The 25,851-nt window shown below is 42.8% G+C and overlaps 1 protein-coding gene across 1 annotated transcript in view; it reads right to left on the minus strand.

Moving 5' to 3' along the window:
* LOC109873223 (protein turtle homolog B) overlaps window positions 1-25,851 on the minus strand; it is a 183,043-nt gene that overhangs the window by 128,043 nt on the left and 29,149 nt on the right. The window contains exon 2 of the mRNA XM_020464837.2: window positions 11,332-11,523. Coding sequence (XP_020320426.1) covers window positions 11,332-11,523 — 192 coding nt within the window. The remainder of the gene's footprint in view (window positions 1-11,331; window positions 11,524-25,851) is intronic.

Below are 25,851 nucleotides of genomic sequence, written 5' to 3' on the forward strand. Positions count from 1 at the left end.
GTCTGAGAGCCAGTAGCTCATATCTTACTCCCTGAAGCATTTTTGTGAAAAAAGTAATTACCCACAACATATGCTGGTTGGATGGACTGGACACACATCAAGTCTCAAACATTATTACAGTAGCCACATTACACTATACTTACAGGAGCAAGCTTACATGGACATGATATGCAATAATACTATCCATTTTAGCACATTGACTAACCACGATTTACATGAGAAGTTTGAACAGAAGTGAGGTAAGTAAATAGCCTATGGTCAAATAACTACAGTAGGCTAATAACAAATGCCCCTTGTTTCTTTAGCCAACTAAAATCAGGGATAGCTCCCAGGGATCCAAGAATGGTGAGATGAAATGGTTTTAGTATTCTCCCAAGTGACATTTGCTTGCTAAGTAGCAATTCAATTTGCATGCCAAATGAAAAGAAGGGACCCTGTATATACTGTTGTGCTTTACAAAATCTGAACAAATACCGGTAAGTAGATGTGCTTGTTTTATTTTGGGTGGCAGGCGTGCCGAGTGCCATTCCTAACTCTTCCAAACACCCCACCAGACGCATAGAAATGGAGCACAGAAACACAAGAGCCTGCCAAATCTGAATCAATCATAAAACTAAGACTACAGGGGTTGTGTAGCAGCCCAGTGTCACAGCAGCTTTCACTCTTTACAGGTCAAATAGTGAAAGGGGGGGGGGGGGATTTATGATTTTGCTCTTGGCAATCTGGCAACCCCTCATAACAGATGGTGGCCGACGATATGGGCTAAACAAAGGGCTTTGAAGGCACAATGGCCCACAACATCAACATTATCAAGGTCCTCCACGGCTCATTACGCACTCCCCAGAGTCAATGTTTTTGAGTGACTTCCATTATGTAACACATGTTATATCACATTAAGTAAGGGCAAATAGAAAATAACTATTAATAGGACAACTGTGACTTTATTCCTAGCCTGTGTGCAAATGTGCAGGTCTGTTTCTATCCATCTGCTTTTGTCATCATAACACCACGTGTCCATCTGTACTCATCTCTGTCTATCAGTGTATGTACAGTGCCTTTAACTTTTTCCACATTTTGTTACGTTACAGCCTTATTCTAAAATGGATAATAAATAAAGATCCTCAGCACTCGAAATTGAGCTCAAGTGCACCCTGTTTCCATTGATCATCCTTGAGATGTTTCTTCAACTTGATTGGAGACCACCTGTGGTAAATTCAATTGATTGGACAAGATTTGGAAAGGCTAGTTAGTTAGATCTAAGTATGGTGATTTGTGTTTAAGGTCAGAGAGAACTCCCATTTGTTTCTGTAAAATAGAACATGACTGTTTCTCCTAGAACTGGATTGTCCTCTATTAATTGTAAGTAAACTGTAACTTGTTTGAGTCTATATAATGTCAACAGTTGACAGTGCATGTCATAGCAAAAACCAAGCCATGAGGTCGAAGGAATTGTCCATAGAGCTGCGAGACAGGATTGTGTCGAGTCACAGATCTGGGGAAGGGTATCAAAACATTTCTGCAGCATTGAAGGTCCCCAAGAACACAGTGGCATCCATCATTCTTAAATGGAAGAAGTTTGGAACCACCAAGACTCTTCCTAGAGCTGGCCGCACGGCCAAACTGAGAAATCGAGGGAGAAGCGCCTTGGTCAGTGAGGTGACCAAGAACCGGATGGTCACTCACAGTTCCTCTGTGGAGATGGGAGAACCTTCCAGAAGGACAGCACTCCACCAATCAGCACTCCACCAATCAGGCCTTTATGGTAGAGTGGCCAGACGGAAGCCACTTCTCAGTAAAAGGCACATGACGGCTTGCTTGGAGTTTGCCCCTAAAAGACTCCTAAAGGACTCTCAGGCCAAGAGAAACAAGATTAGGTAAATGTACTGAAGAAAATTTGTAGGCTTGCTTCAGATGAATAATAAGATTTGTAGCCTACCATAGCCATTTGATCTTTGATATATTAAATGAGTTAATTCTTTCAAAAGGCATAAAGCCAAGATTGAACTCTTTGGCCTGAATGACAAGTGGCACGTCTGGAGGAAACCTGGCACCATCCCTACGGTGAAGCATGGTGGTGGCAGCATCATGCTGTTGAGATGTTTTTCAGCGGCAGGGACTGGGAGACTAGTCAGGATTGAGGGAAATATGAACGGAGCAAAGTACAGAGAGATCCTTGATGAAAACCTGCTCCAGAGCACTCAGGACCTCAGACTGGGGTGAAATTTCACCTTCCAACAGGACAACGACACTAAGCACAGAGCCAAGACAATGCAGGAGTGGCTTCGGGACAAGTCTCTGAATGTCCTTGAGTGGCCTAGCCAGAGCCCGGTCTTGAACCAGATCAAACATCTCTGAAGAGACCAGAAATTAGCTGTGCAGCGAAATTCCCATTCCAACCTTACAGAGCTTGAGAGGGTCTACAGAGAAGAATGGTAAAAACTCTCCAAATGCAGGTGTGCCAAGCGTCATACCCCAGAATACTCAAGGCTGTAATCGCTGCCAAAGGTGCTTCAACAAAGTACTGAGTAAAGGGTCTGAATACTTATGTAAATGTGATATTTCAGTTTTGCTTTGTCATTACGGGGTATTGTGTGTAGATTGAGGGGGAAAACTATTTAAACAATTTTAGAACAAGGTTGTAACCTAACAAAATGTGGGAAAAGTAAAGGGGTCTGAATACTTTCCGAAGGCACTGTACATGCATATGTGTTTATATCTGTATATACTGTTTGCCTGAATGTCTATATCGGTGTTTCTTTATTTTTCTGTGTGTACCAATGCTTTATATATACACTCGATGACTGTGTTGAATCCATCGTGCCTCCATCTTGGCACTCCCCCACCCTTGTAAAAAATATTTTGGAAGGTATAGAAATGCATTTATACATGTCTACATTCGTTTTATATGTATTATATTACAGACACCTTAATGCATACTTTGAAATTATATTATGTGAGCTAAACATAAAAATGATACGTAAAAAATATATAAGAAATTGTTAAATACATACATATGGAGGACTGATCCTACAACCGGTGGCTTCAAAGCCTCTCAATGGCCAATACATAGCACCAGTAATTAGGTTTTATATACATAATTGGTGTGTACAGGTAGGGCAGCAGCATGAAGCCTCAGGTCTAGAGTACCACTCAGTCAGACCTCTTCTCTGAGCTAATGTTGACACAAGTCCAGCTGTTACACTTGTCCCTCCTTTCCCTCTTCTCTCCTCTCCTCAAAAAAAAAAATCCTCAAAAATGACCTCATACCTGTCATTGCATGTCAGACTGCCACACCTAGTGATTGTCATATCAAATCAAATGGGATGATATTGTGAGAGGAGCCATCTACAATTCACACTAGCTCCAACGCAAACCTGAGAGGATTCCTAATAAGTTCTGCTAAACTTTGACATAAGGGCAATGTGGATGTTGTCGCTTTGAGGAACTTATGCAACTCTAGTCTTTTTGGGGGCCTTACTTGGAGATCCTCATTGATATTGGAGAGTGGCTGTGGTTGAAGGTTGGCTCTCACACTGTAGCGAATATTGGAGATCAGTGTTGGAGATCTATACTTCAGAAGGATAACAGCCTGCCTGGCCAATAGAAAGGAAGGATTGCTTTAAAAGTCAGCTATATTTTTTAAGTGGGGATGGGAGAGAGGGGGGAAACTACGCGGACATGGAGGTTGAAGATAGTACCAAAGTTGTGGGACATGCTGGAAGTGTAGGTACAGGTAAATAGAGTCCTCTACTCGGTGGAGTGGCCAGTATCTATGCCACAGTTAATGTAACCGTTACTGTGGCTCTTTTTCTTTGAAACAAGTGTACCACAATCTTTTGGTTTCAGAAAAAATGCCTGATCCAACGCTGAGTGCTTGTTTCTATAGAAACACAGGGCATAGGGAGAGAAATCCGGTTTGGCTTGGTATTAGGGCAAGTGTAAGGAAAGTCATCAGTTTGGGGACAATGTTTCTCTAAGGTCGCCATGTGCAATCTTCGACAGCAATGTTCTCAAGAATTGCAAGGGGATAAAGGTTGGAATATTCCATATGTTGGGTTATTTTGGGGGATCTGGTATGCCTGCTACATTGACCATCAGCAACAACAAAGAGACCCTTTAAAGCGATCTTAATCCATTTGCAGTCAAAGGTAGGCAGACTGTCTTTCTAGCACAGATTGGAATATGTTCCGGTATTCTTCCGATGGCATTCAGGAGTACACCACATCAGTCACTGGCTTCATCAATAAGTGCATTGATGACGTCGTCCCTATAGTGACCGTTTGTACATACCCCAACTAGAAGCCATGGATTACAGGCAACATCCGCACTGTGCTAAAGGGTAGAGCTGCCGCTTTCAAGGAGTGGGACTCTAACCCGGAATCTTATAAGAAATTCCGCTATGCCCTCCAACGAACCATCAAACAGGCAAAGCGCCAATACAGGACTAAGATTTAATCGTACTACACCGGATCAGACGCTCATCAGATGTGGCAGGGCTTGCAAACTATTATAGACTATAAAGGAAAGCACAATCGAGAGCTGCCCAGTGACACGAGCCTACCAGACGAGCTAAATTACTTCTATGCTCGCTTCGAGGCAAGTAACACTGAAGCATGCATGAGAGCATCAGCTGTTCCGGACGACTGTGTGATCACGCTCTCCGTAGCTGTTGTGAGTAAGACCTTTAAACAGGTCAACATTCACAAGGCCGCAGGATTACCAGGACGTGTACTCCGTGCATGTGCTGACCAACTGGCAAGGGTCTTCACTGACATTTTCAACCTGTCCCTGACTGAGTCTGTAATACCAACAGACCATTCAAACAGACCACCATAGTCCCTGAACCCAAGAATACTAAGCCTACTCCCGGGTGGCGCAGTGGTCTAGGGCACTGCATCGCTAGCTGTGCCACCAGAGACTCTGGGTTCACGCCCAGGCTCTGTCGCAGCCGGCCGCGACCGGGAGGTCCGTGGGGCGACACACAATTGGCCTAGCGTCGTCCGGGTTAGGGAGGGCTTGGCCGGTAGGGATATCCTTGTCTCATTGCGCACCAGCGACTCCTGTGGCGGGCTGGGCGCAGTGCACACTAACCAAGGTCGCCAGGTGCACGGTGTTTCCTATGACACATTGGTGCTGCTGGCTTCCGGGTTGGATGCGTGCTGTGTTAAGAAGCAGTGCAGCTTGGTTGGGTTGTGTTTCGGAGGACGCATCGCAGGTTTGACCTTCGTCTCTCCCGAGCCCGTACGGGAGTTGTAGCGATGAGACAAGATAGTAATGACTAACAATTGGATACCATGAAATTGGGGAGAAAAGGGGGTAAAAAAAATACTAAGCCTAAACGACCCATAGCACTCACGTCTGTAACCATGAAGTGCTTTGAAAGGCTGGTCATGGCTCACATCAACACCATTATCCCAGAAACACTATACCCACTCCAACTTGCATACCGCACAAACAGATCCACAGATTTTGCACTCAAAACTCCCCTTTCCCACCTGGACAAAAGAAACACTTTTGGCCCCAGTGATGTACTATTCATTCACTACAACACCATAGTGCCCTCAAAGCTCATCACTAAGCTAAGGACCCTGGGACTAAACACCCTCTGCAACTGGATCCTGGACTTCCTGACAAGCTGCCTCCAGGTGGTAAGGGTAGGTAACAACACAGCCGCCACGCTGATCCCCAACACGGGGACCCCTCAGGGGTGCGTGCTCAGTCCCCTCCTGCACTCCCTGTTCACTCATGACTGCATGGCCAGGCACGACTCCAACACCATCATCAAGTTTGCCGATGACACAACAGTGATAGGCCTGATCACCAACAATGATGAGACAGCCTATAGGGAGGATGTCAGAGACCTGGCCGTGTGGTGCCAGGACAACAACCTCTCCCTCAACATGATCAAGACAAAGGAGATGATTGTGGACTACAGGAGAAGGAGAACAGAGCACGCCCCCATTCTCATTGACGGGGCTGTAGTGGAGCTGGTTGAGAACTTGAAGTTCCTTGGTGTCCACATAACCAACAACCTATCATGGTCCAAACACACTAAGACAGTCGTGAAGAGGGCATGACAAAGCCTATTCCCCCTCAGGAGTGGCAAGAGTCCTCAGATCCTCAAAAGGTTCTACAGCTGCACCATCGAGAGCATCCTGAATGGTTGCAACTGCTCGGCCTCCGACAGCAACGCACTACAGCGGGTAGTGCGTCCGGCCCAGTACATCACTGGGGCCAAGCTTCCCACCATCCAGGATCTCTATAGCAGGTGGTGTCAGAGGAAGGCCCTAAATATTGTCAAAGACCCCAGCCACCCTAGTCATAGACTGTTCTCTCTGCTACCACACGGCAAGCAGTACCGGAGCGCCAAGTCTAGGTCCAAAAGGCTTCTTGGTCCAAAACAGCTTCTACCCCCAAGCCATACGACTCCTGAACAGCTAATTAAACGGCTACCCAGACCCCTCTTTTACGCTACTGCTACTCTCTGTTTATTATCTATGCACGGTCACTTTAACTCTACCTACATGTACATATTACCTGAATGACCTCGACTAACCGGTGCCCCCCCGCACATTGACTCTGTACCGGTACCCCTGTATATAGCCTACCTATTGTTATTTTACTGCTGCTGTTAATTATTTGTTACTCTTATTTTCTATATTTTTTTTATTTTTATGTTACTTATCTATTTTTTACTTAACACATTTTTCTTCTTAACTTCTTAAAGCAGTGTTGGTTAAGGGCTTGTAAGTAAGCATTTCACTGTAAGGTTTACTACACCTGTTGTATTCGGTGCATGTGACAAATACAATTTGATTTGATTTGATTTATCATATTCTCTATGAAGACAATCAAATGCAGACCCAAGTCAATGGTGCTTGAACGGAGGTCTCATTTAGGCCCAGAATGTGGACAGACTCTTTGTAGCTCCTAATGGAACAAGCCAAACACCATAGATAAATGTTCCTCTCTCATACAAAGTGGAAATGCCTTCCTGCCAATACACAAAGCCTTTTCATTGGCTTGGGGTGGCTAGACGGCATGACACCGAAACAAAGATGCACCTTGTTGGCACGACAGACGGAGGGCCGCCCTTTGCCCAGAGGAAGCAGTGCCCCCTCAGTGCCCTCCATGGTGAAAAAAGCAGCAGTCCAATCTACAATGGGCACAACTCAGACCTCTGTGTGAATAAGACGTGCTATTGATTCCTAGACTTGACGCTGACCCTCACTCTGTTCCGGCGCTGTTCCATCCTCACTGTGTTCCATTGTAACTCACAGTAGTGGGAGGCAGAAGTCAGTTAGCGGCGACTAGAGCTTCGGATCCAGTAGCATTAATTGAAAATGGCCCCTGTTCAGTAGCTACTGCAGCGCAGCAGGGAAAAATTGGCTGAAGTTTAAAGCACGGGTTGTCAATCTCTGTGAGGGTTGTCAAATGTAATTTGTGCCGGGGTGCGAGGAGCTGTCTAAAAACAGCAACGGGGAAGATTGTAGAGGAGAAGCATAAATCCTTTGAAAGGTATTCCAACAATAAAAAAAATGCCTATGATCTAGAGCTGGCTGGAAGCTATTTTAGAAGATTGAAAATGTTCTACCACCTTCAATTATTTGTCTCTTGATGCACTAAAACACGGTCCATATGATTTAAGTCTTTGATCCAGTGAAATGTTATGAATCACAATCAATTGGTCAATGTATCACTTCGATGCCATTTAGCCATATAATAATTATGTTCTATTGTTCTCTAAATGATGATTTACACTGAACAAAATTATAAAAACAACATGCAATGTCTTGGTCCCATGTTTCATGAGCTGAAATAAAATATTAAAGAAACTGTCCGTACTTCACCCATTGAGCATGTTTGGGATGCTATGGATCTACGTGTACGACAGCATGTTCCAGTACCCGCCAATATCCAGCAAGCCAGGCCTAGCCAATAAAAATGAGTTTTTCCCCATAAAAAGGCTTTATTAGAAACAGAAAGACTCCTCAGCACCCCCTCAGACGATCCCACAGGTGAAGAAGCCGGATGTGTAGGTCCTGGGCTGGTGTAGTTAAACGTGGTCTGTGGTTGTGAGGCCGGTTGGACGTACTGCCAAATTCTCTAAAACGACGTTGGAGGCAACTTATTCTCTGGCAACAGCTCTGGTGGACATTCCTGCAGTAAACATGCCAATTGCACGCTCCTTCAAAACTTCAGACATCTATGGCATAGTTTTGTGTGACAAAACTACACATTATAGAGTTGCATTTTATTGTCCCCAGCACAAGGTGCACCTGTGTAATGATCATGCTGTTTAATCATCTTCTTGATATGCCACACCTGTCAGTTGGATGGATTATCTTGATGAAGGAGAAATGCTCAGTAACAGGGATGAAACAAATATGTGCTCAGAATGAGAGAAATACGTTTTTTATGCGTATGGAACATTTCTGGGATCTTTTATTTCAGCTCATGAAACATGGAACCAACACTTTACATGTTGCGTTTATATTTTTGTTCAGTATATAATACATATAATACATGTTGGAACCATGTGACATCAAACACGCAAGTGACTTGCTACTTGGCTGCTCAGTCAGCTATCTGGCTACAGTATTAACTATTCTGCTTCATGGCTGGATTATCGGTCATAATCAGTCGTTTATAATACATTATAAAGAAGGCATTCATAGCAACTGCCTCCGACTCCAAATCCTAGAGATTTTGCTGTGGGAGCCTGGCTCTGCATTGTAAAGGCACTTTAACAGAAACCTCCACTTTGTCTGATGCAGACTGCAGATAATCTTTTGACTGGCTCCCAACCAAAGGGATTATAGTGTGCTAATCATATATGTCATATTAACAGTATAATGCATCTAATGGGAGTGATGTTATTTAAGGGATCAAAGGGAAGCAGATTGTTTTCCACTGTGATCATTCTAGGATACATTTAATAGCGAAATATATGACCTAGGAACAAATGCACCTGTAAAATCAATGGAGTTGATTATTAGCCATTTTAAAGAAAGACATCTTTGTATCTTCACCCTCATTATACATTGATCTATTCTATGAATAAGAATTGAAGCACATTTTACACCCATTCATTATATCTAATAACACCTGTCAAAGAACAACAATATTATGGTCTCATAGCTAAAGCAGAGATCAGCCATATGTCATGTTTCACAAGCATATCACACTTCTCGCACCTGAGAAGGGGATATTTCTTACAGAGCATTTGATTCCCACTGTGGGTGTAAGGGGAGGGTTGTGAGAGTGTAGGAGTTGATGTTATGTGCTATACAGAGACAACCTCCTCTAGACTGCAGTGAAAATCCCAAACGTGCTCCGTTCCTTACACACACTCGATCTTGTGAATCTGAAAACACTTTAGCCTCTCTGATCATTTGAAAGTGTTTTTTTATTGAGACAGACAAATGATATGGAAAGGGGAGATTCAGAGTAGTGGTGGGGCCGGGATTTATATACAGTGGGGCAAAAAAGTATTTAGTCGGCCACCAATTGTTCAAGTTCTCCCACTTAAAAAGATGAGAGAGGCCTGTAATTTTCATCATAGGTACACTTCAACGATGACAGACAAAATGAGAAAAAATATCCAGAAAATCACATTGTAGGATTTTGAATGAATTTATTTGCAAATTATGGTGGAAAATAAGTATTTGGTCACCTACAAATAAGCAAGATTTCTGACTCTCACAGACCTGTAACTTCTTCTTTAAGAGGCTCCTTTGTCCTCCACTCGTTCCCTGTATTAATGGCACCTGTTTGAACTTGTTATCAGTATAAAAGACACCTGTCCACAACCTCAAACAGTCACACTCCAAACTCCACTGTGGCCAAGACCAAAGAGCTGTCAAAGGACACCAGAAACAAAATTGTAGACCTGCACCAGGCTGGGAAGACTGAATCTGCAATAGGTAAGCAACTTGATTTGAAGAAATCAAATGTGGGAGCAATTATTAGGAAATGGAAGACATACAAAGACCACTAATAATCTCCCTCAATCTGGGGCTCCGTGCAAGATCTCACCCCGTGGGGTCAAAATGATCACAAGAACGGTGAGCAAAACTCCCAGAACCACACGGGGGGACCTAGTGAATGACCTGCAGAGAGCTGGGACCAAAGTAACAAAGCCTACCATCAGTAACACACTACGCCGCCAGGGACTCAAATCCTGCAGTGCCAGACGTGTCCCTCTGCTTAAGCCAGTACATGTCCAGGCCCGTCTGAAGTTTGCTAGAGAGCATTTGGATGATCCAGAAGAAGATTGGGAGAATGTCATATGGTCAGATGAAACCAAAATACAACTTTTTGGTAAAAAATCAACTCGTCGTGTTTGGAGGACAAAGAATGCTGAGTTGCATCCAAAGAACACCATACCTACTGTGAAGCATGGGGGTGGAAACATCATGCTTTGGGGCTGTTTTTCTGTAAAGGGACCAGGACGACTGATCCATGTAAAGGAAAGAATGAATGGGGCCATGTATCGTGAGATTTTGAGTGAAAACCTCCTTCCATCAGCAAGGGCATTGAAGATGAGACGTGGCTGGGTCTTTCAGCATGACAATGATCCCAAACACACCGCCCGGGCAACGAAGGAGTGGCTTCGTAAGAAGCATTTCAAGGTCCTGGAGTGGCCTAGCCAGTCTCCAGATCTCAACCCTGTAGAAAATCTTTGGAGGGAGTTGAAAGTCCGTGTTGCCCAGCAACAGCCCCAAAACATCACTGCTCTAGAGGAGATCTGCATGAAGGAATGGGCCAAAATACCAGCAACAGTGTGTGAAAACCTTGTGAAGACTTACAGAAAACGTATGACCTCTGTCATTGCCAACAAAGGGTATATAACAAAGTATTGAGATAAACTTTTGATATTGACCATATACTTATTTTCCACCATAATTTGCAAATACATTCATAAAAAAATCCTATAATGTGATTTTCTGGAATTTTTTTCCTCATTTTGTCTGTCATAGTTGAATATAAACATAAACCGACCAGGTGAATCCAAGTGAAAGCTATAATCCCTTATTGATGTCAATTGTTGATATGTCAAAAACTGCAACGCTGCTGGGGTTTTTATACTCAACAGTTTCCCATGTGTATCAAGAATGGTCCACCACCCAAAGGACATCCAGCCAATTGGATACAACTGTGGGAAGCATTGGAGTCAACATGGGCCAGCATCCATGTGGAACGCTTTCAACACCTTGTAGAAGAGGGGCTGAATAGGTGTACAAAATGACATTGACAAAACTGACCAACGGCAACAAACTGTGACACCCGTGGTTTGGGGCTAATGAAGAGGGAGAGGTGTTCTCTTACCGGCATACTCTGGGTCCACATGAGGCGGGTGGAAGCGGAAGTTGATGAAGAAGGGGATGGGCACTCCGAACTTGAACCATTCCACCACATAGGGCTGGCCGTTCAGGGGGTGGGCCACGTCGCATCCCAGGATGACGTTCTCTCCAGCGCGCGCCGTCACAAACTGGGGCTCCTCTCGCACGCCGTGGGCACCTGGGAAACGGAGAGGGGGCGGGCATTGTGAGTATCCTTGTAACAGCTAGGGACAATACTTAATTGTGGTGAAATAACCAACCGAAAGCAACCTTGAAGCAAAAGGGTAATCTTTTATTAGCATACCATCCACATTGTGTCTTAGAGTTCCAACATTAACCACAATCATTTTGAAAATGTTCACGAAGTACAATATTCACAAAACGTGATATACAGTGGTACATCCTCAAACAACATAAACAGAAGACCTAACCTAAATTACACTGATTGGGCCACAGAGCCTTATTCAACCATAAGGTCTTCTTATTTGTTAGAACATCTGCCTTTTAAGTAGCCTCCTCCACTTCCACCATCCTGGTTTACTTTTTCTCTCACGTAGAGAGCACCCTGTTTGTGATGACAGAGAACTACGGGTGTCATAACTCAAGGTGGCGACAACAAATTCCATCCTGAGCTAAGACCAATAGTTTTAGGAATGGAATATAAAGGACATATTTTTTGTATTTATTTTACCTTTATTTAACCAGGCAAGTCAGTTAAGAACAAATTCTTATTTTCAATGACGGCCTAGGAACAGTGGGTTAACTGCCTGTTCAGGGGCAGAACGACAGATTTGTACCTTGTCAGCTCAGGGGTTTGAACTTACAACCTTCCGGTTACTAGTCCAACGCTCTAACCACTAGGCTACCCAGCTCTGTGTGTGGGGAAAAAAACTGTGCACTTTGTCTTGATACCATCACCTGTTGCTGCCGTGGCATTAGGCTTTCTACGAGTCTGAGACACTCACTTGAGAAAGATAAGGCACACGCTCACAAAAACACACACAGACACACACACACTGTACATTTACTGGACTTTCATTACATGCTGTAAAATGTGATGGAACATTTCTCAACTTCCTTATTTACTTTTTACAAGACATACACTATATGATCAAAGTATGTGGACGCCTGCTCGTCAAACATCTCATTCCAAAATCATGGGAATTAATATGGTGTTTGTCCCCCCTTTGCTGCAATAACAGCATTCACTCTTCTGGAAATGTTTCCACTAGATGTTGGAACATTGTTGCGGGGACTTGCTTCCATAGAGCAACAAGAGCGTTAGTGAAGTCGGGCACTGATGTTGGGCAATTAGGCCTGATTCACAGTCGGCATCCTAATTCATCCCAAAGTTGTTTGATGGGGTTGAGGTCAGGGCTCTGTGCAGGCCAGTCAAGTTCTTCCACACCGATCTCAAAAAAACAATTTCTGTATGGACCTTGCTTTGTGTAGGGGGCATTGTCATGCTGAAACAGGAAAGGACCTTCCCCAAACTGTTGCCACAAAGTTGGATGCACAGAATTGTCTAGAATGTCATTGCATGCTGCCGTGTTAAGATTTCCCTTCACTGGAACTAAGGGGCAAACCAAGCAATGAAAAACAGCCCAAGACCATTATTCCTCCCCCACCAAATGTTACAGTTGGCACCATGCATTCCGGCAGGTAGCCTTCTCCTGGCATCCGCCAAACCCAGATTAGTCCGTCGGACTGCTAGTTGGTGAAGCGTGATTCATCACTCCGGAGAACACGTTTCCACTGCTCAAGAGTCCAATGGCAGCGAACTTTACACCACTCCACCCGACGCTTGGCATTGCGCATGGTATTGCGCATCCTAGAAGACGTTTCCACTTCACAATAACAGTACTTACAATTGACTGGGGCAGCTCTAGCAGGGCAGAAATTTGACAAACTGACTTGTTGGAAAGGTGACATCCTATGACAGTGCCACGTTGAAAGTCACTGAGCTCTTCAGTAAGGTCATTCTACTGCCATTGTTATATATGGAGATTGCATGGCTGTGTGCTCGATTTTAACACCTCTCAGCAACTGGTGTGGCTGAAATAGCCGAATCCACTAATTTGAAGGGGTGTCCACATAATTTTGTATGTATAGTGTAATTCTGCAGACACTGACAGGGAACTTGACATTGTTGGTTTATTAAGATGAAGCTGTGTGTACATATGTCCACAGGGCTATCTGTTCTACCAGAGCATTGATCCTCTACTAATTCATGTATGGCTTGGATTTACAACCGGAAGTGAAGTGTTCTTTCATTTTACCAGTCAATACAGCTAATCAGATGGTGGTCTGCTCACCTCTGTGGCCCATAGGGATGCTTGGGATTATTGGGTTTGTCTTTGAGGATGACCCAGTGCCAGTGGGTTGTTATAGGAATGCTCTACATCCATGTTGCTCTCCAGCTGGTGTCTGCTGGTTTTTGTTTCTCCCTGGTACTTAATTATTGATCTGTTACTGTAACATAATAACCAATGTCTCACCAACTCCTAATTCCCGCTGCTGGGAGGGGGAAATTCACTTTTATTTCCTGGCTAGAATAGGAGTAGGCCTATAGTCAGGGGCCTCGGTGAATGCAACAAATCAAGGAGCAGCAGAGACAGTGACGCTTGTAAACCTTCAAGTTTCCACATCACATTCTGCACTACTGTATACAAACAATAGGGTGAAAGGAAGCCAGCAGCCAGGAAAACTATGTGAAGTACACTTTGTTGAGGAGAGACTCAAGGATATTATTGTATGTTACAAATGACTTAACTCATGTTTACAGCAAGAGGCAGGGATGTTTACAGCAAGAGGTTTGAAGCAGGGAAAAACGGCATGAGCTTTTCAAGTGTATATTAAGCCCATATTCAGAGTAGAGGTCGACCGATCAATCGGAATGGCCGATTAATTGTGACCGATTTCAAGTTTTCATAACAATCGGAAATCGGTATTTTTGGCCGCCGATTTCCGATTATTAAAAAAAATATATAGATATATATATTTTTTTATACCATTTATTTAACTAGGCTAGTCAGTTAAGAACAAATTCTTATTTTCAATGACTGCCTAGGAACTGTAGGTTAACTGCCTTGTTCAGTGGCAGAGCGACAGATTTTCACCTTGTCAGCTCAGGGGTTCCAATCTTGCAACCGCACAGTTAACTAGTCCAACGCTCTAACCATTGCACTCCACGAGTAGCCTGCCTGTTACGTGAATGCAGTAGAAGCCAAGGTAAATTGCTTGCTAGCATTAAACTTATCTTATAAAAAACAATCAATTATAATCACTAGTTATAACTACTAATCCAGTTTAGCAGGCAATATTAACCAGGTGAAATTGTGTAATTTCTCTTGCGTTCATTGCACGCAGAGTCAGGGTATATGCAACAGTTTGGGCTGCCTGGCTCATTGCGAACTAATTTGCCAGAATTTTACGTAATTATGACATACATTGAAGGTTGTGCAATGTAACAAGAATATTTAGACTTAGGGATGCTACCCGTTAGATAAAATACCGAACGGTTCCGTATTTCACAGAAATAATAAACGTTTTGTTTTTGAAATTATAGTTTCCGGATTCGATCATATTAATGACCAAAGGCTCGTATTTCTGCGTGTTATTATGTTATAATTAAGTCTGATTTGATAGAGCAGTCTGACTGAGCAGCAGCAGGCCGTAATCATTCATTCAAACAGCACTTTCGTGCGTTTTGCCAGCAGCTCTTCGCAAGCACAGCGCTGTTTATGACTTCAAGCCTATCAGCCTAATGGCTGGTGTAACCAATGTGAAATGGCTAGCTAGTTAGCTGGGTGTGCACTAATACTGTTTCAAACGTCACTCGCTTTTAGATTTGGAGTAGTTAATCCCCTTGCGCTGCAAGGGCCGCGGCTTTTTTGGAGCGATGGGTAACGATGCTTCGAGTGTGGCTGTTGTCGATGTGTTCCTGGTTCGAGCCCAGGTAGGGGCGAGGAGGGGGACGGAAGCTATACTGACTGTTACACTGGCACTACTATAGTGCCTATAAGAACATCCAATAGTCAAAGGTATATGAAATACAAATGGTATAGAGAGAAATAGTCCTATAAATACTATATTAACTACAACCTAAAACCTCTTACCTTGGAATATTGAAGTCTCGTGTTAAAAGGAACCACCAACTTTCATATGTTCTCATGTTCTGAGCAAGGAACTTAAACATTAGCTTTTTTACATGGCACACATTTTTACATGGCACATATTATAGGTATGGGCTTTTTAGTCCTCCAATAATCGGTATCGGCGTTGAAAAATCATAATCGGTCGAACTCTAATTCAGAGGCATGAAAAGCTTCAACAGTCACCTTGGCTGGAGGTCAACACAAAATAATAGCTTAATTACCTCACTTTAAACTAAACAGAGGATGATTATCATATAATTCCGTTGTATTTGGCTACATGTCGGATGAACCCAAAACAGCTTCATTCTGGGCAGTCGGAGGCTGCTCAAAATGCTTCTCCAGTACAGAGAAATCCTCTCATTCTGTCTTTTTAAGGTATGGAAGTCAGGCACTTACATTGAACGCTATAACTATAACAGGCATATTTACGGTTGCCGAAACATTGCTGTAATGTTGGATGATGGTTTACTATGTGGATCTGTGTGTGTTCTTCTTGTGCTTGGAATGGGCGGATAAATAACAGAGGCTGAGGGAGAGCGTGTATACCCAAGACTCCCCCTGCCTCCCCTACATAGCCCAGCGCTACGGGTTGATTGGATGCCGGTGACATCACCAGCGAGCGAAAACAGGCCTCTGGAAGGAATGACTTCACTGTTTATATTGATGAGAGAGAGGGAGGAGAAACAAGCATTAATAAGCTCCTCTTCTTTTCCATTAGGATTTTGCCCAGAGTGGGACGGTCAAACGCTTTAATCTCCGAGCTCCAAGAGGGAAGAGTAGAGCATATCCTTCCAGAGAGGTTCACAGACAGCCTATAGAGTGGGCTCTGTTTGAGCATGGCTGTCTGTGTTCAAGAAGATGAGATGTCTTATCACTCTCGGCTGTAAGGTCGATATTTGGACAGCTGTCACTCAATGGTGTCTCTGTCCGAATTTAATGAGCCCAATCCAAATGTTCTTTATCAGTCCAACCATTTTAAGAGTACAGTATTTCATTATGGTTATATTAATAGCTACATTTATCAAACAAACCATTCACTTCTGAACTGTTCGTGAACTGTGCCTGAAGTTTGAAGCACCCTCAATCACACTCCTCGAGAGGTTAGAAGTATACATTAAATATGCAAGACTTTCCGAACTCATTGAGGGAGACCATTGTTGAATACTAAAGTCCATATGCTAGCTTGCACTGAATACAAAGAATTCTTAAGTTCAGGAAGATGAAATAGTGGTAGATGGCGGAGAAGTTGAACTGAAATGTAAAATCTACAGTCTACACTGTAAATGTCCTTACCTCCAGAAAATACTTATGTTGGGAGTTTTAAAAAATAAAGAAAATTACTTTTTTGAAAATTAACTTAATTGCTCAAAATTAAGTGGGTATTAACCTACAAGTTAAGTGGGTATTAACCCAAAAGGTGTAAACTAATTTGATGATATAGCATATTTAAAATCTATTAATTTAGAGAAACACATAATTGGGTAGTAAAACTACACTGAACAAAAATATAAACGCAACATATAACAATTTCAAATATTTTACTGAGTTACAGTTCATAAAAGGAAATCAGTCAACTGAAATATATTAATTAGGTTCTAATCTATGGATTTCACATGACTGGGAATACAGATATGCATCTGTTGATCTCAGATACCTTAAAGAAAAGGTATGGTCGTGGACCAGTCAGTGACCACCATTGGCCAAATCTCCTTGGCATAGAGTTGATCAGGCTGTTGATTGTGGCCTGTGGAATGTTGTCCCACTCCTCTTCAATAGCTGTGCGAAGTTGCTGGATATTGGCGGTAACTGAAACACACTATTGTACACGTCGATCCAGAGCATTCCAAACATGCTTAATGGGTGACATGTCTGGTGAGTATGTAGGCCATTGAAGAACTGGGACATTTTCAGCTTCCAGGGATTGGATACCGGTTCTTGTGACATGGGGCTATGCATTATCATGCTGAAACATGAGGTGATAGTGGCAGATGAATGGCACGACAATCGGCCTCAGGATCTTGTCACAGTATCTCTGTAAATTCAAATTGCCATAGATAAAAAATGCAGTTATGTTCGTTGTCTGTAGCTTATGCCTGGCCATACCATAAACCCACCACCACCATGGGGCACTCTGTTCACAATGTTGACATCAGCATACCGCTCGCCCATACAACACCATACACGTGGTCTGGGGTTGTGAGGCCGGTTAGACGTACTACCAAATTCTCTAAAACGACGTTGGAGGTTGCTCATGGTAGAGAAATTAACATTAAATTCTCTGGCAAATCTCTGGTGGACATTCCTGCAGTCAGCATGCCAATTGCACACTCCCTCAAAACTTGAGACATCTGTGGGATTGAGTTGTGTGACAAAACTGCACATTTTAGAGTGGCCTTTTATTGTCCCCAGCACAAGGTGCACCTGTGTAATGATCATGCTGTTGAATCAGCTTCTTGATACGCAACACCTGTTATGTGGATGGATTCTCTTGGCAAAGGAGAAATGCTCACTAACAGGGATGTAAACACATTTGTTCACAACATTTGAGACAAATAAGCTTTTCATGCATATGGAACATTTGGGATCTTTTTTTCAGCTCATGAAACATGGGACCAACACTTTACATGTTTGGCATTGTTATTACCTAACCAAAAAGTGCCAGAGAAGTAGTGGCAGCCAATAGGCTGTGCACTCAAAGATCAAAGGCAGCACGACTCAGTTTTAGATCAATAAAGGGAAAATTTGCAAAACCATAGAGACTGGATTCATTGTGCCTGACTGTGCAATTATCACACGCAGGGAAGAGAAATCCAGCGGGACACACGCCGTGAAAGAGAATGAAATGTGAAATAGTCCGTTAGCGGTGTTTAACTTATGCAGTAGAAGAAGAAATGGGAAATTTAATATGGAATTGCTTCACCTCCTCGGCCAGACTAATTGCGCTGCTCATCTGTGTATGTCGACTGTCAAAAACCCAAATATCATGGTGGCTTGAGAAACTAATGAAGCACAGAGGGAAGGGCAGGATTTGACCTACTTGGCTCACATGCCCTCCAACGAGTATCACTCACTCATTTTCAATTCAAAGGAGACTCTGCCGGGGTGCACAGAGAGCATCTAATTCTTCCTGCATCACTGCTAGAGTGTAGTCATGGCCTTATTATCATGCCATGAATTCATGTCTATTCAAGTCTACGTATCTAAAGGTAATGGTTACATTGCTGCTTGTAACATCAAAGAGAGTTCTGATACATGTGAGTTTTATTCACAGGACCAAGTGAGAGATTGTTATTTGGGTTCAGGTATGATAGTACCATTTGAAGGAAACCTTCATTGAGTCTGTCTAGTGTGCACTGCTCGTTAACAGTTTACCTCTCTGCAAGCTAACTCCCTGGTACACCGTCTCTGCCCTGTTGCCCTACACCTATCTCTCCCCCAGAACGGACTCACATGCCAGTTTATTAGGTACAGCCATCTAGTACCGGGTCGGACCCCCCTTTGCCTCCAGAACAGTCTGAATTCTTCAGGGTATTCTACAAGGTGACAGAAACGTTCCAAAGGGATGTTGGTCCATGCCGACACGATGGCATCATGCAGTTGCTGCAGATTGGACGAAGGTACATTCATACTGTGAACAGCCCATTTCATCCGTTGTTTTTAGCTGATAGGATTGTAGCTGGGTGTGGTTGCAATAGCCCATCTGTGACAAGGATGGCCGAGTTGTGTGCAATGGTGTAAAGTACTTAAGTAAAAATACTTTACAGTACTACTTAACTCTTTTTTGGGGATATTTGTACTATTTATAGTGTTGACTACTTTTACTTTTACTTCACTACATACCTAAAGAAAATGATTGAATTTTTACTCCATATTGGACCCTGACACCCAAAAGTACTTGTTACATTCTGAATGCTTAGCTGACAGGAAAATGGTCCAATTCATGCACTTATCAAGAGAACATCCCTAGTCATCCCTACTGCTTCTGATCTGGCGGACTCACTAAACACACATACTTCGTTTGTCAACGATTCGTTTGTAAACGAGTGTGCTCTCGGGTGTTCGTACATTTTAAAATCAAGAAAATGGTGCCATCTGACATGCTTAATATAAGGAATTTGAAATGTGTGCTTTGGGTGGTACCCTTATGATGGCTGGGTTTGCAAAAGGGGAGTTAGTATATACATTTGTATAGTGTTTAGTAGTGTCAAACTTGACCACTCAATTGCCAATCTTTAAGCCCAACAAGAGTTCAGACCAGTTGTGCCAATTACTGGTCAAGGGCTAATAGTGTCTGGAGATTTTGCTTAGTTAAGTAACTAAAGTCAATGTTTGGCCAAACTTAAAAATTTATTTTGGTTCTCTTCATATTGGACATCTCATAGATTGTTGTACATTGAAGATTTGTGAAATTGTACATTTCAACTGATATCATGTCATGCAACCATGCATTCTTCAAGTCATTCCACTACAAGTGTCACGCCCTGTCCTTAGAGAGCCTTTTTATGTCTCTATTTGGTTTGGTCAGGGTATGATTTGGGGTGGGCATTCTATGTTTTGTTATCTATGATTTTGTGTTTCTATGTTTTGGCCGGGTATGGTTCTCAATCAGGGACAGCTGTCTATCGTTGTCTCTGATTGGGAACCATACTCAGGTAGCCCTTTTTCCCTCCTTTTGTTGTGGGTAGTTAACTTTGCCTGTGGCACTAATGTCCTGTAAGCTTCACGGTTGTCTTTTCGTTTGTTGTTGACATATTGAAATAAAAAAGAAAATGTACGCTTACGACACAGCACCTTGGTCTTTTTCCAGCAACAGACGTGACAACAAGGTACGTGTTCCCTAAAATCCTTGTCAAAGGTGATTCGGACCAATACCTCCAACAGAAACCACTGAGTGAAGAACCTTATGAGGCCAAACGTTGTGGCGCTGTCAATAAAAGGCGCACACTGCATTAGTGTCCATTCATCGTGCCTCTCCACTGCCTGCTTTCATTGATGGTATTGATGCTCATCATATGTGCCCAAACGACTTTCTTAATACAAATCCACACCCGTTCAGTGCTCCCCTGCTCTCACATAAGCTCCAATAAATAACCATAGAGTAGCATGTTAGCATTGATGGACCTCTAATTACGAAAGAGGGGAGGAGGCAGTGCATAACTCAACCATGCAGCATCGATTAGCATTTTAGAACCTGATGAGAGGCTGCTCCTTTGTGCAGGTTGATTACTTCACCTTAACCTGTTCACCGCTTCTGCAGCAGTATCCTTTATGATGGATATTGCTTCTGACAGCTCTGTTAATGCCATCTCCTTGCCCCCTTCCCTCTACTTTGCCCTGTTGTCCCCCCTGATATCTCATTTCCCTATAATGCTCTTATATGGTGTGCATGACTTCACTTTGTAGTTGCCCTGTTGATTCATGGTGCCTACAATCCTTGGAGGACCTTGGTGACTCTGTTGATAATTAGTCATTGGACTAAGGTCAGACAGAGGGGTTTTCATATTCCGGGAACTTCTGTTATCTGGTTTCTAAGCTTTACAGACCATCTGAAGCTTTACAGCAAAGTCAGCAGGTCAGAAAACATTGCAAAAATTTATATAATGAGATTTGCCTTGAAAGAATCAGTATGGTGAAAAGGTTTGACAGTAAAATAGAAATCTTACTCCCCACTCTAATTTGCATATAGCGCAATTTATCACCATCAAGCCTAGGGAATTGTAAGACAGTGAACAGTAAACCATCACCTGCTGATGAATGTAAAGGCTTGGGACTGCCGAGACAGTATGCACAAAACCGGAGCATGCAATTAAAAAGACTGCAAATGAACTGTATAGCTCTTAAACAGAGTTTGTACTTATTAGGAGTCAAATGTATTCAGGAGGCAACAGGGAACCTCCATGCAGAAATTTCAGAGGAAGTGGAATTTGAACCTTTTGCCTGCTTACACTTAAGATCTCACCACGGAGTGTCTTTGAAGAGGACAAAGTAACTGGGTCTGATTTTGAGACTCTTACCCCCTAGTGTCTGGCTGTAATTAAGGCCAATAGAGATGCACTGACACCCCTGATTCTCCACCTTTTTCCTGAAGTGTGCACTCACAGACTATCGTGCATGGATGCATACACCAAACTTATGCTTTTAAATCCATGACAGGAGTGTGCAAGTGCACTTCTGGAAAAGGGTGGAGAATCGGGACAGTCAGTGCAACTCTATTACCATACAGGAACGATATAGATGCTCTCTGCAGAGACATCACAGCAAAGGGTTTAGGGTGAGTACAGCTAATCCAGATAGTTTGTTGGTATTTGAGGTTTAATAAACTTAATCAGCAAACATATGAAAATAGGTGATGAGGAATCTATTGCTTCACTGAAGATTGTAATAATCTACTAAATTCATTTCTCAAAATATGGTTTGTCTTTGGGAGTACTAGGCTTGTAAGGGTTATTGTTTGTTAGGCTTCTGTAACTACTTTCACATGGACCTGTGATTTTGCGACTGGTAGCCTGGTGGGCACAGTTAGCATCTGTGTCTACCACTTAAAGACACTTTATTCTACAGAGACTTAATCCACATTATTTGATTAAGTTGAGAACAGATCAAATCAATGGCATGTTTTGGAAAATCTTTGAAAATGTACCAGAGTTCAGTTGACTAGAGTACTCTGCTCACTGAAGAAGATAGGTTAGCATTCAACAACAAAATTTTAGCCAAATCAGGACCGAAATCTGTGAGTACAAAATTTAAATCCAACTGTAACTGACAACAAGGAGATTTCTCAAAATATAATGAACAGATATACTCACTGAAGTATTAGGCTTGGAACACATAACAAAGCATGAGTGACAAATAATTGTTGACCTAACTGCTTACTGTTCTACAACATTAAAGGAGACAATTACTCTAAGAGCGCAATTACCAAGCGCTCTATGATTAATGGTTGTACCGTATTTACCTTGGCATGTCTAGGCCTGACATCCTGGGTTAAATTTGCTCGGCTCTTTCAAAGGTAAAATGCTTGCTTTTCTTCATCATTAAATGCTATTATTTTTCACAAATTTGTTTACATCCCTCTTAGTAAGCATTTTTCCTTTGCCAAGATCATCCATCTGCCTGACAGGTGTGGCGTATCAAGAAGCTGATTAAACAGTATGATCATTACACAGATGCACCTTGTGCTGGGGACAATAAAAGGTCACCCTACAATGTGCAGTTTTGTCACACAACATAATGCCACAGATTTCTCAAGTTTTGAGGGAGCGTGCAATTGGTATGCTGACTGCAGAAATGTCCACCAAAGCTGTTGCCAAAGTCGCCTACTATGTCGTTTTAGAGAATTTGGCAGCCCAGAACTTCCACATCCGACTTCTTCACCTGCGGGATGGCCTGAGACGATCCACCCGGACAGCTGATAAAACTGCACAAACTGTCTTAGGGAAGCTCATCTGTATGCTCATAATTCTCACCTGGGTCTGGACCTGATTGCAGTTTGGTGTTGTAACCAACTTCAGTGGGCAAATGCTCACCTTCGATTGCCACTGGCACGCTGGGGTAGTGTGCGGTTTGCTGATGTCAACGTTGTAAACAGAGTGCCCCATGGTGGCAGTGGGGTTATGGTATGGGGCGGCATAATGAACACAACTGTATTGAATCGATGGCAATTTGAATTGATCCTGAGGCCCTTTGTCATGCCATTCATCCACAATCATCACCTAATTTTTCAGAATTATAATGCATTGCCCCATGTCACAAGGAACTGTATACAATTCCTGGAAGCTGAAAATGTCTCAGTACTTCCATGGCCTGCATACTCACCAGACATGTCACCCATTGAGCACATTTGGGATACTCTGGAACAACGTGTACGACAGTATGTTCCAGTTCATGCTAATATCCAGAAACTTTGCACAGCCATTGAAGAAGAGTGGGACAACATTACACAGGCCACAATCAACAGCCTGATCAACATTATGCGAAGGAGATGTGTTGCACTACATGAGGAAATCCATATATTAGGGCCTAATGAACTTATTTCAATTGACTGATTTCCTTATATGAAAAGGTAACTGAACACATCTTTGAAATTGTTGCATTCTGCATTTATATTTTTGTTCAGTATATTTCAGAATCTAGACATACTCCAACTTTTAGAGCATGCTAAAAGCAGTATAATGATAAAGGTGTTGTCTGTATCATGTACGGTTCACAGATCATAGGGTCTTACAGGAGGGCATGAATAGGTCACTTTTATGATTTTCAAAAAGAAAATTGTGATACAAATGTAAAAAGCATGTCATACATTCTTTCTCCCAATGAAGTTTCTGTGAAAATTTCTAGAACAATCTGAGAAACCCCAAAATATTTTTGGGCTATCCTGCAGTGGAATCGCCTATTTCAAACATTGCACTGTCAATGTCAACCAGGGAAGTGCTTATGACTGTCAATAGAGGGACACCACATACATTCAATTGTGGTTGCTGTGCCAAAACATTAGCCTCATAAAGCGTAATTTAACATCAATGCCCTTACAACAAGCCATTTGAGCAATTTAGTCAGTTAGCCTCAGTGCAACCACTCAACATATTTTCCACTTCGCTGGCTGAGCATTTCTAAAATACAAAATATCAATCTGTATGGTAACCCAAGTATAACCCTTATCTCTTCAGAAATGACTAGTGTTTGGTCAGCCCGAATCTATAGATAGTATATCAAGATGTGGCGTTGCATGAGAGGGCAGCAAGGAGGTAATTTCAATTACGCTGCCCGTGCTCCAACAGGGGCACAGCCGGCCAGCGGTCTCCGTAATGGTAGCGAAAGGGGTCTCCCAATCAAGGATGTGACTTTGCTTGGCTGGTCACAGACGTTGATTGGGTCATAATGGAGTGCCTGTCATGCCTCTGTGAAGGTCACGTCAGTTGGGGGAACGGGATGAGGGAAGAGAGGCAGTCCAGAAACCGTGGGAGCCTAAATGGAGAGCCAGGTTATAGCGGGACTTCATTCTCTTTCTCTCTCTGTTCATCTCATGTCACAGGCCATCCCTTTGGCTCAAACCTCTATCACAGCCATAAACGGCTAAAAGTGTGCCTCATCAGCATGCACTCTCTGCCAGCATCCAGGGAGGGGGAATTGCAAATCCCACAATGGTAGAGATAAACACACTCTTCTAAATGAGATTATAAAACATGATTAGATCTATGGCAGACGAAGGGCACAAATCCCATATTGTTGGCAAAATGTTGACCGTGTCTTATCCTCATAGTCTGCAACTTTTTCTTGGAGGAAGAGGAGCTCATTCTTAATCCTCCCCATGCGGCCCATGGAAACAACTTTGCTAACTTTAGCCCGGTGGCAGAAGCAGAATCCCTTAGGGTTGGACGGTATCCAAAATACGGTATTACCAGAAGTGCACACAAGGGGTGCTATTTAAAACAATATATATATATATATATCATTTTTTGGGGTCGCACCAAACATTTTAGGCAACAGGGATCTTGATCCAGGAGGGGATTGAATGTCTCTGCTGTAACCAAGAAGCTTGATCTTGATTTGACTTATTGTTATGCCCCCAACCCCCCCCCCCCCCCACTACAGCAACATGGTAGATACAAAATATGTCATTTCAGGTACTAGCAACTTTTGAAGAACAGAATATTTACTCCAGTAATATACCGTTTGTGTTTGTAAACTAGAGCTCTGCTGTATAATACAAAATAGCTGTGATTCAAAAAACCTAGCTCTCAGTACAGTACAGTTACTGCTGTTGCCTGATGTATTATCGCCATGCCGTCAGTCATTAGTCAATTCCACGTGACCGTTGAGACATGGTAATCTCCTTTTATGCACTCTGGACATTCGTTGGTAGTACCCAACTCGCTAACGATCATAAGGTCGCTAATTGCCAGACACTCAGAGCTCTATTGTCCCTCTTCACCACACTGAAATCATCACAAATCTCATCAAAACAGTATCTTGCTTTTAAAACTCTCCTTACTGAAATTGATCAACTTGAAGAAAGACGTTCGACAACAGGTTGAAACTGAGTGGAATACATGGAGGTTGTTTTAAAGCCTAACACAGCGTAATGGACAGCACTTTCTAAGGTGATGATTAGCCTAATTCAAAACACTCATTAGCATGTGAGAGGTTACACATACAGGCATTTACAGGCATTGGCATTTACATAAATATTCAGACCCTTTATTCAGAACTTTGGAAGAAATTAGAGCCTTGAGTCTTCTTGGGTAGGACGCTACCAGAGTCGCACATCCTGTATTTGTGGAGTTTTCCCCAATCTTCTCTGTAGACCCTCTGAAGCTCTGGTTGGATGGGGAGTGTTACTGCACAGCTAT

Source organism: Oncorhynchus kisutch, linkage group LG28 (assembly GCF_002021735.2).
Source record: "Oncorhynchus kisutch isolate 150728-3 linkage group LG28, Okis_V2, whole genome shotgun sequence".
NCBI lineage: Eukaryota > Metazoa > Chordata > Actinopteri > Salmoniformes > Salmonidae > Oncorhynchus > Oncorhynchus kisutch.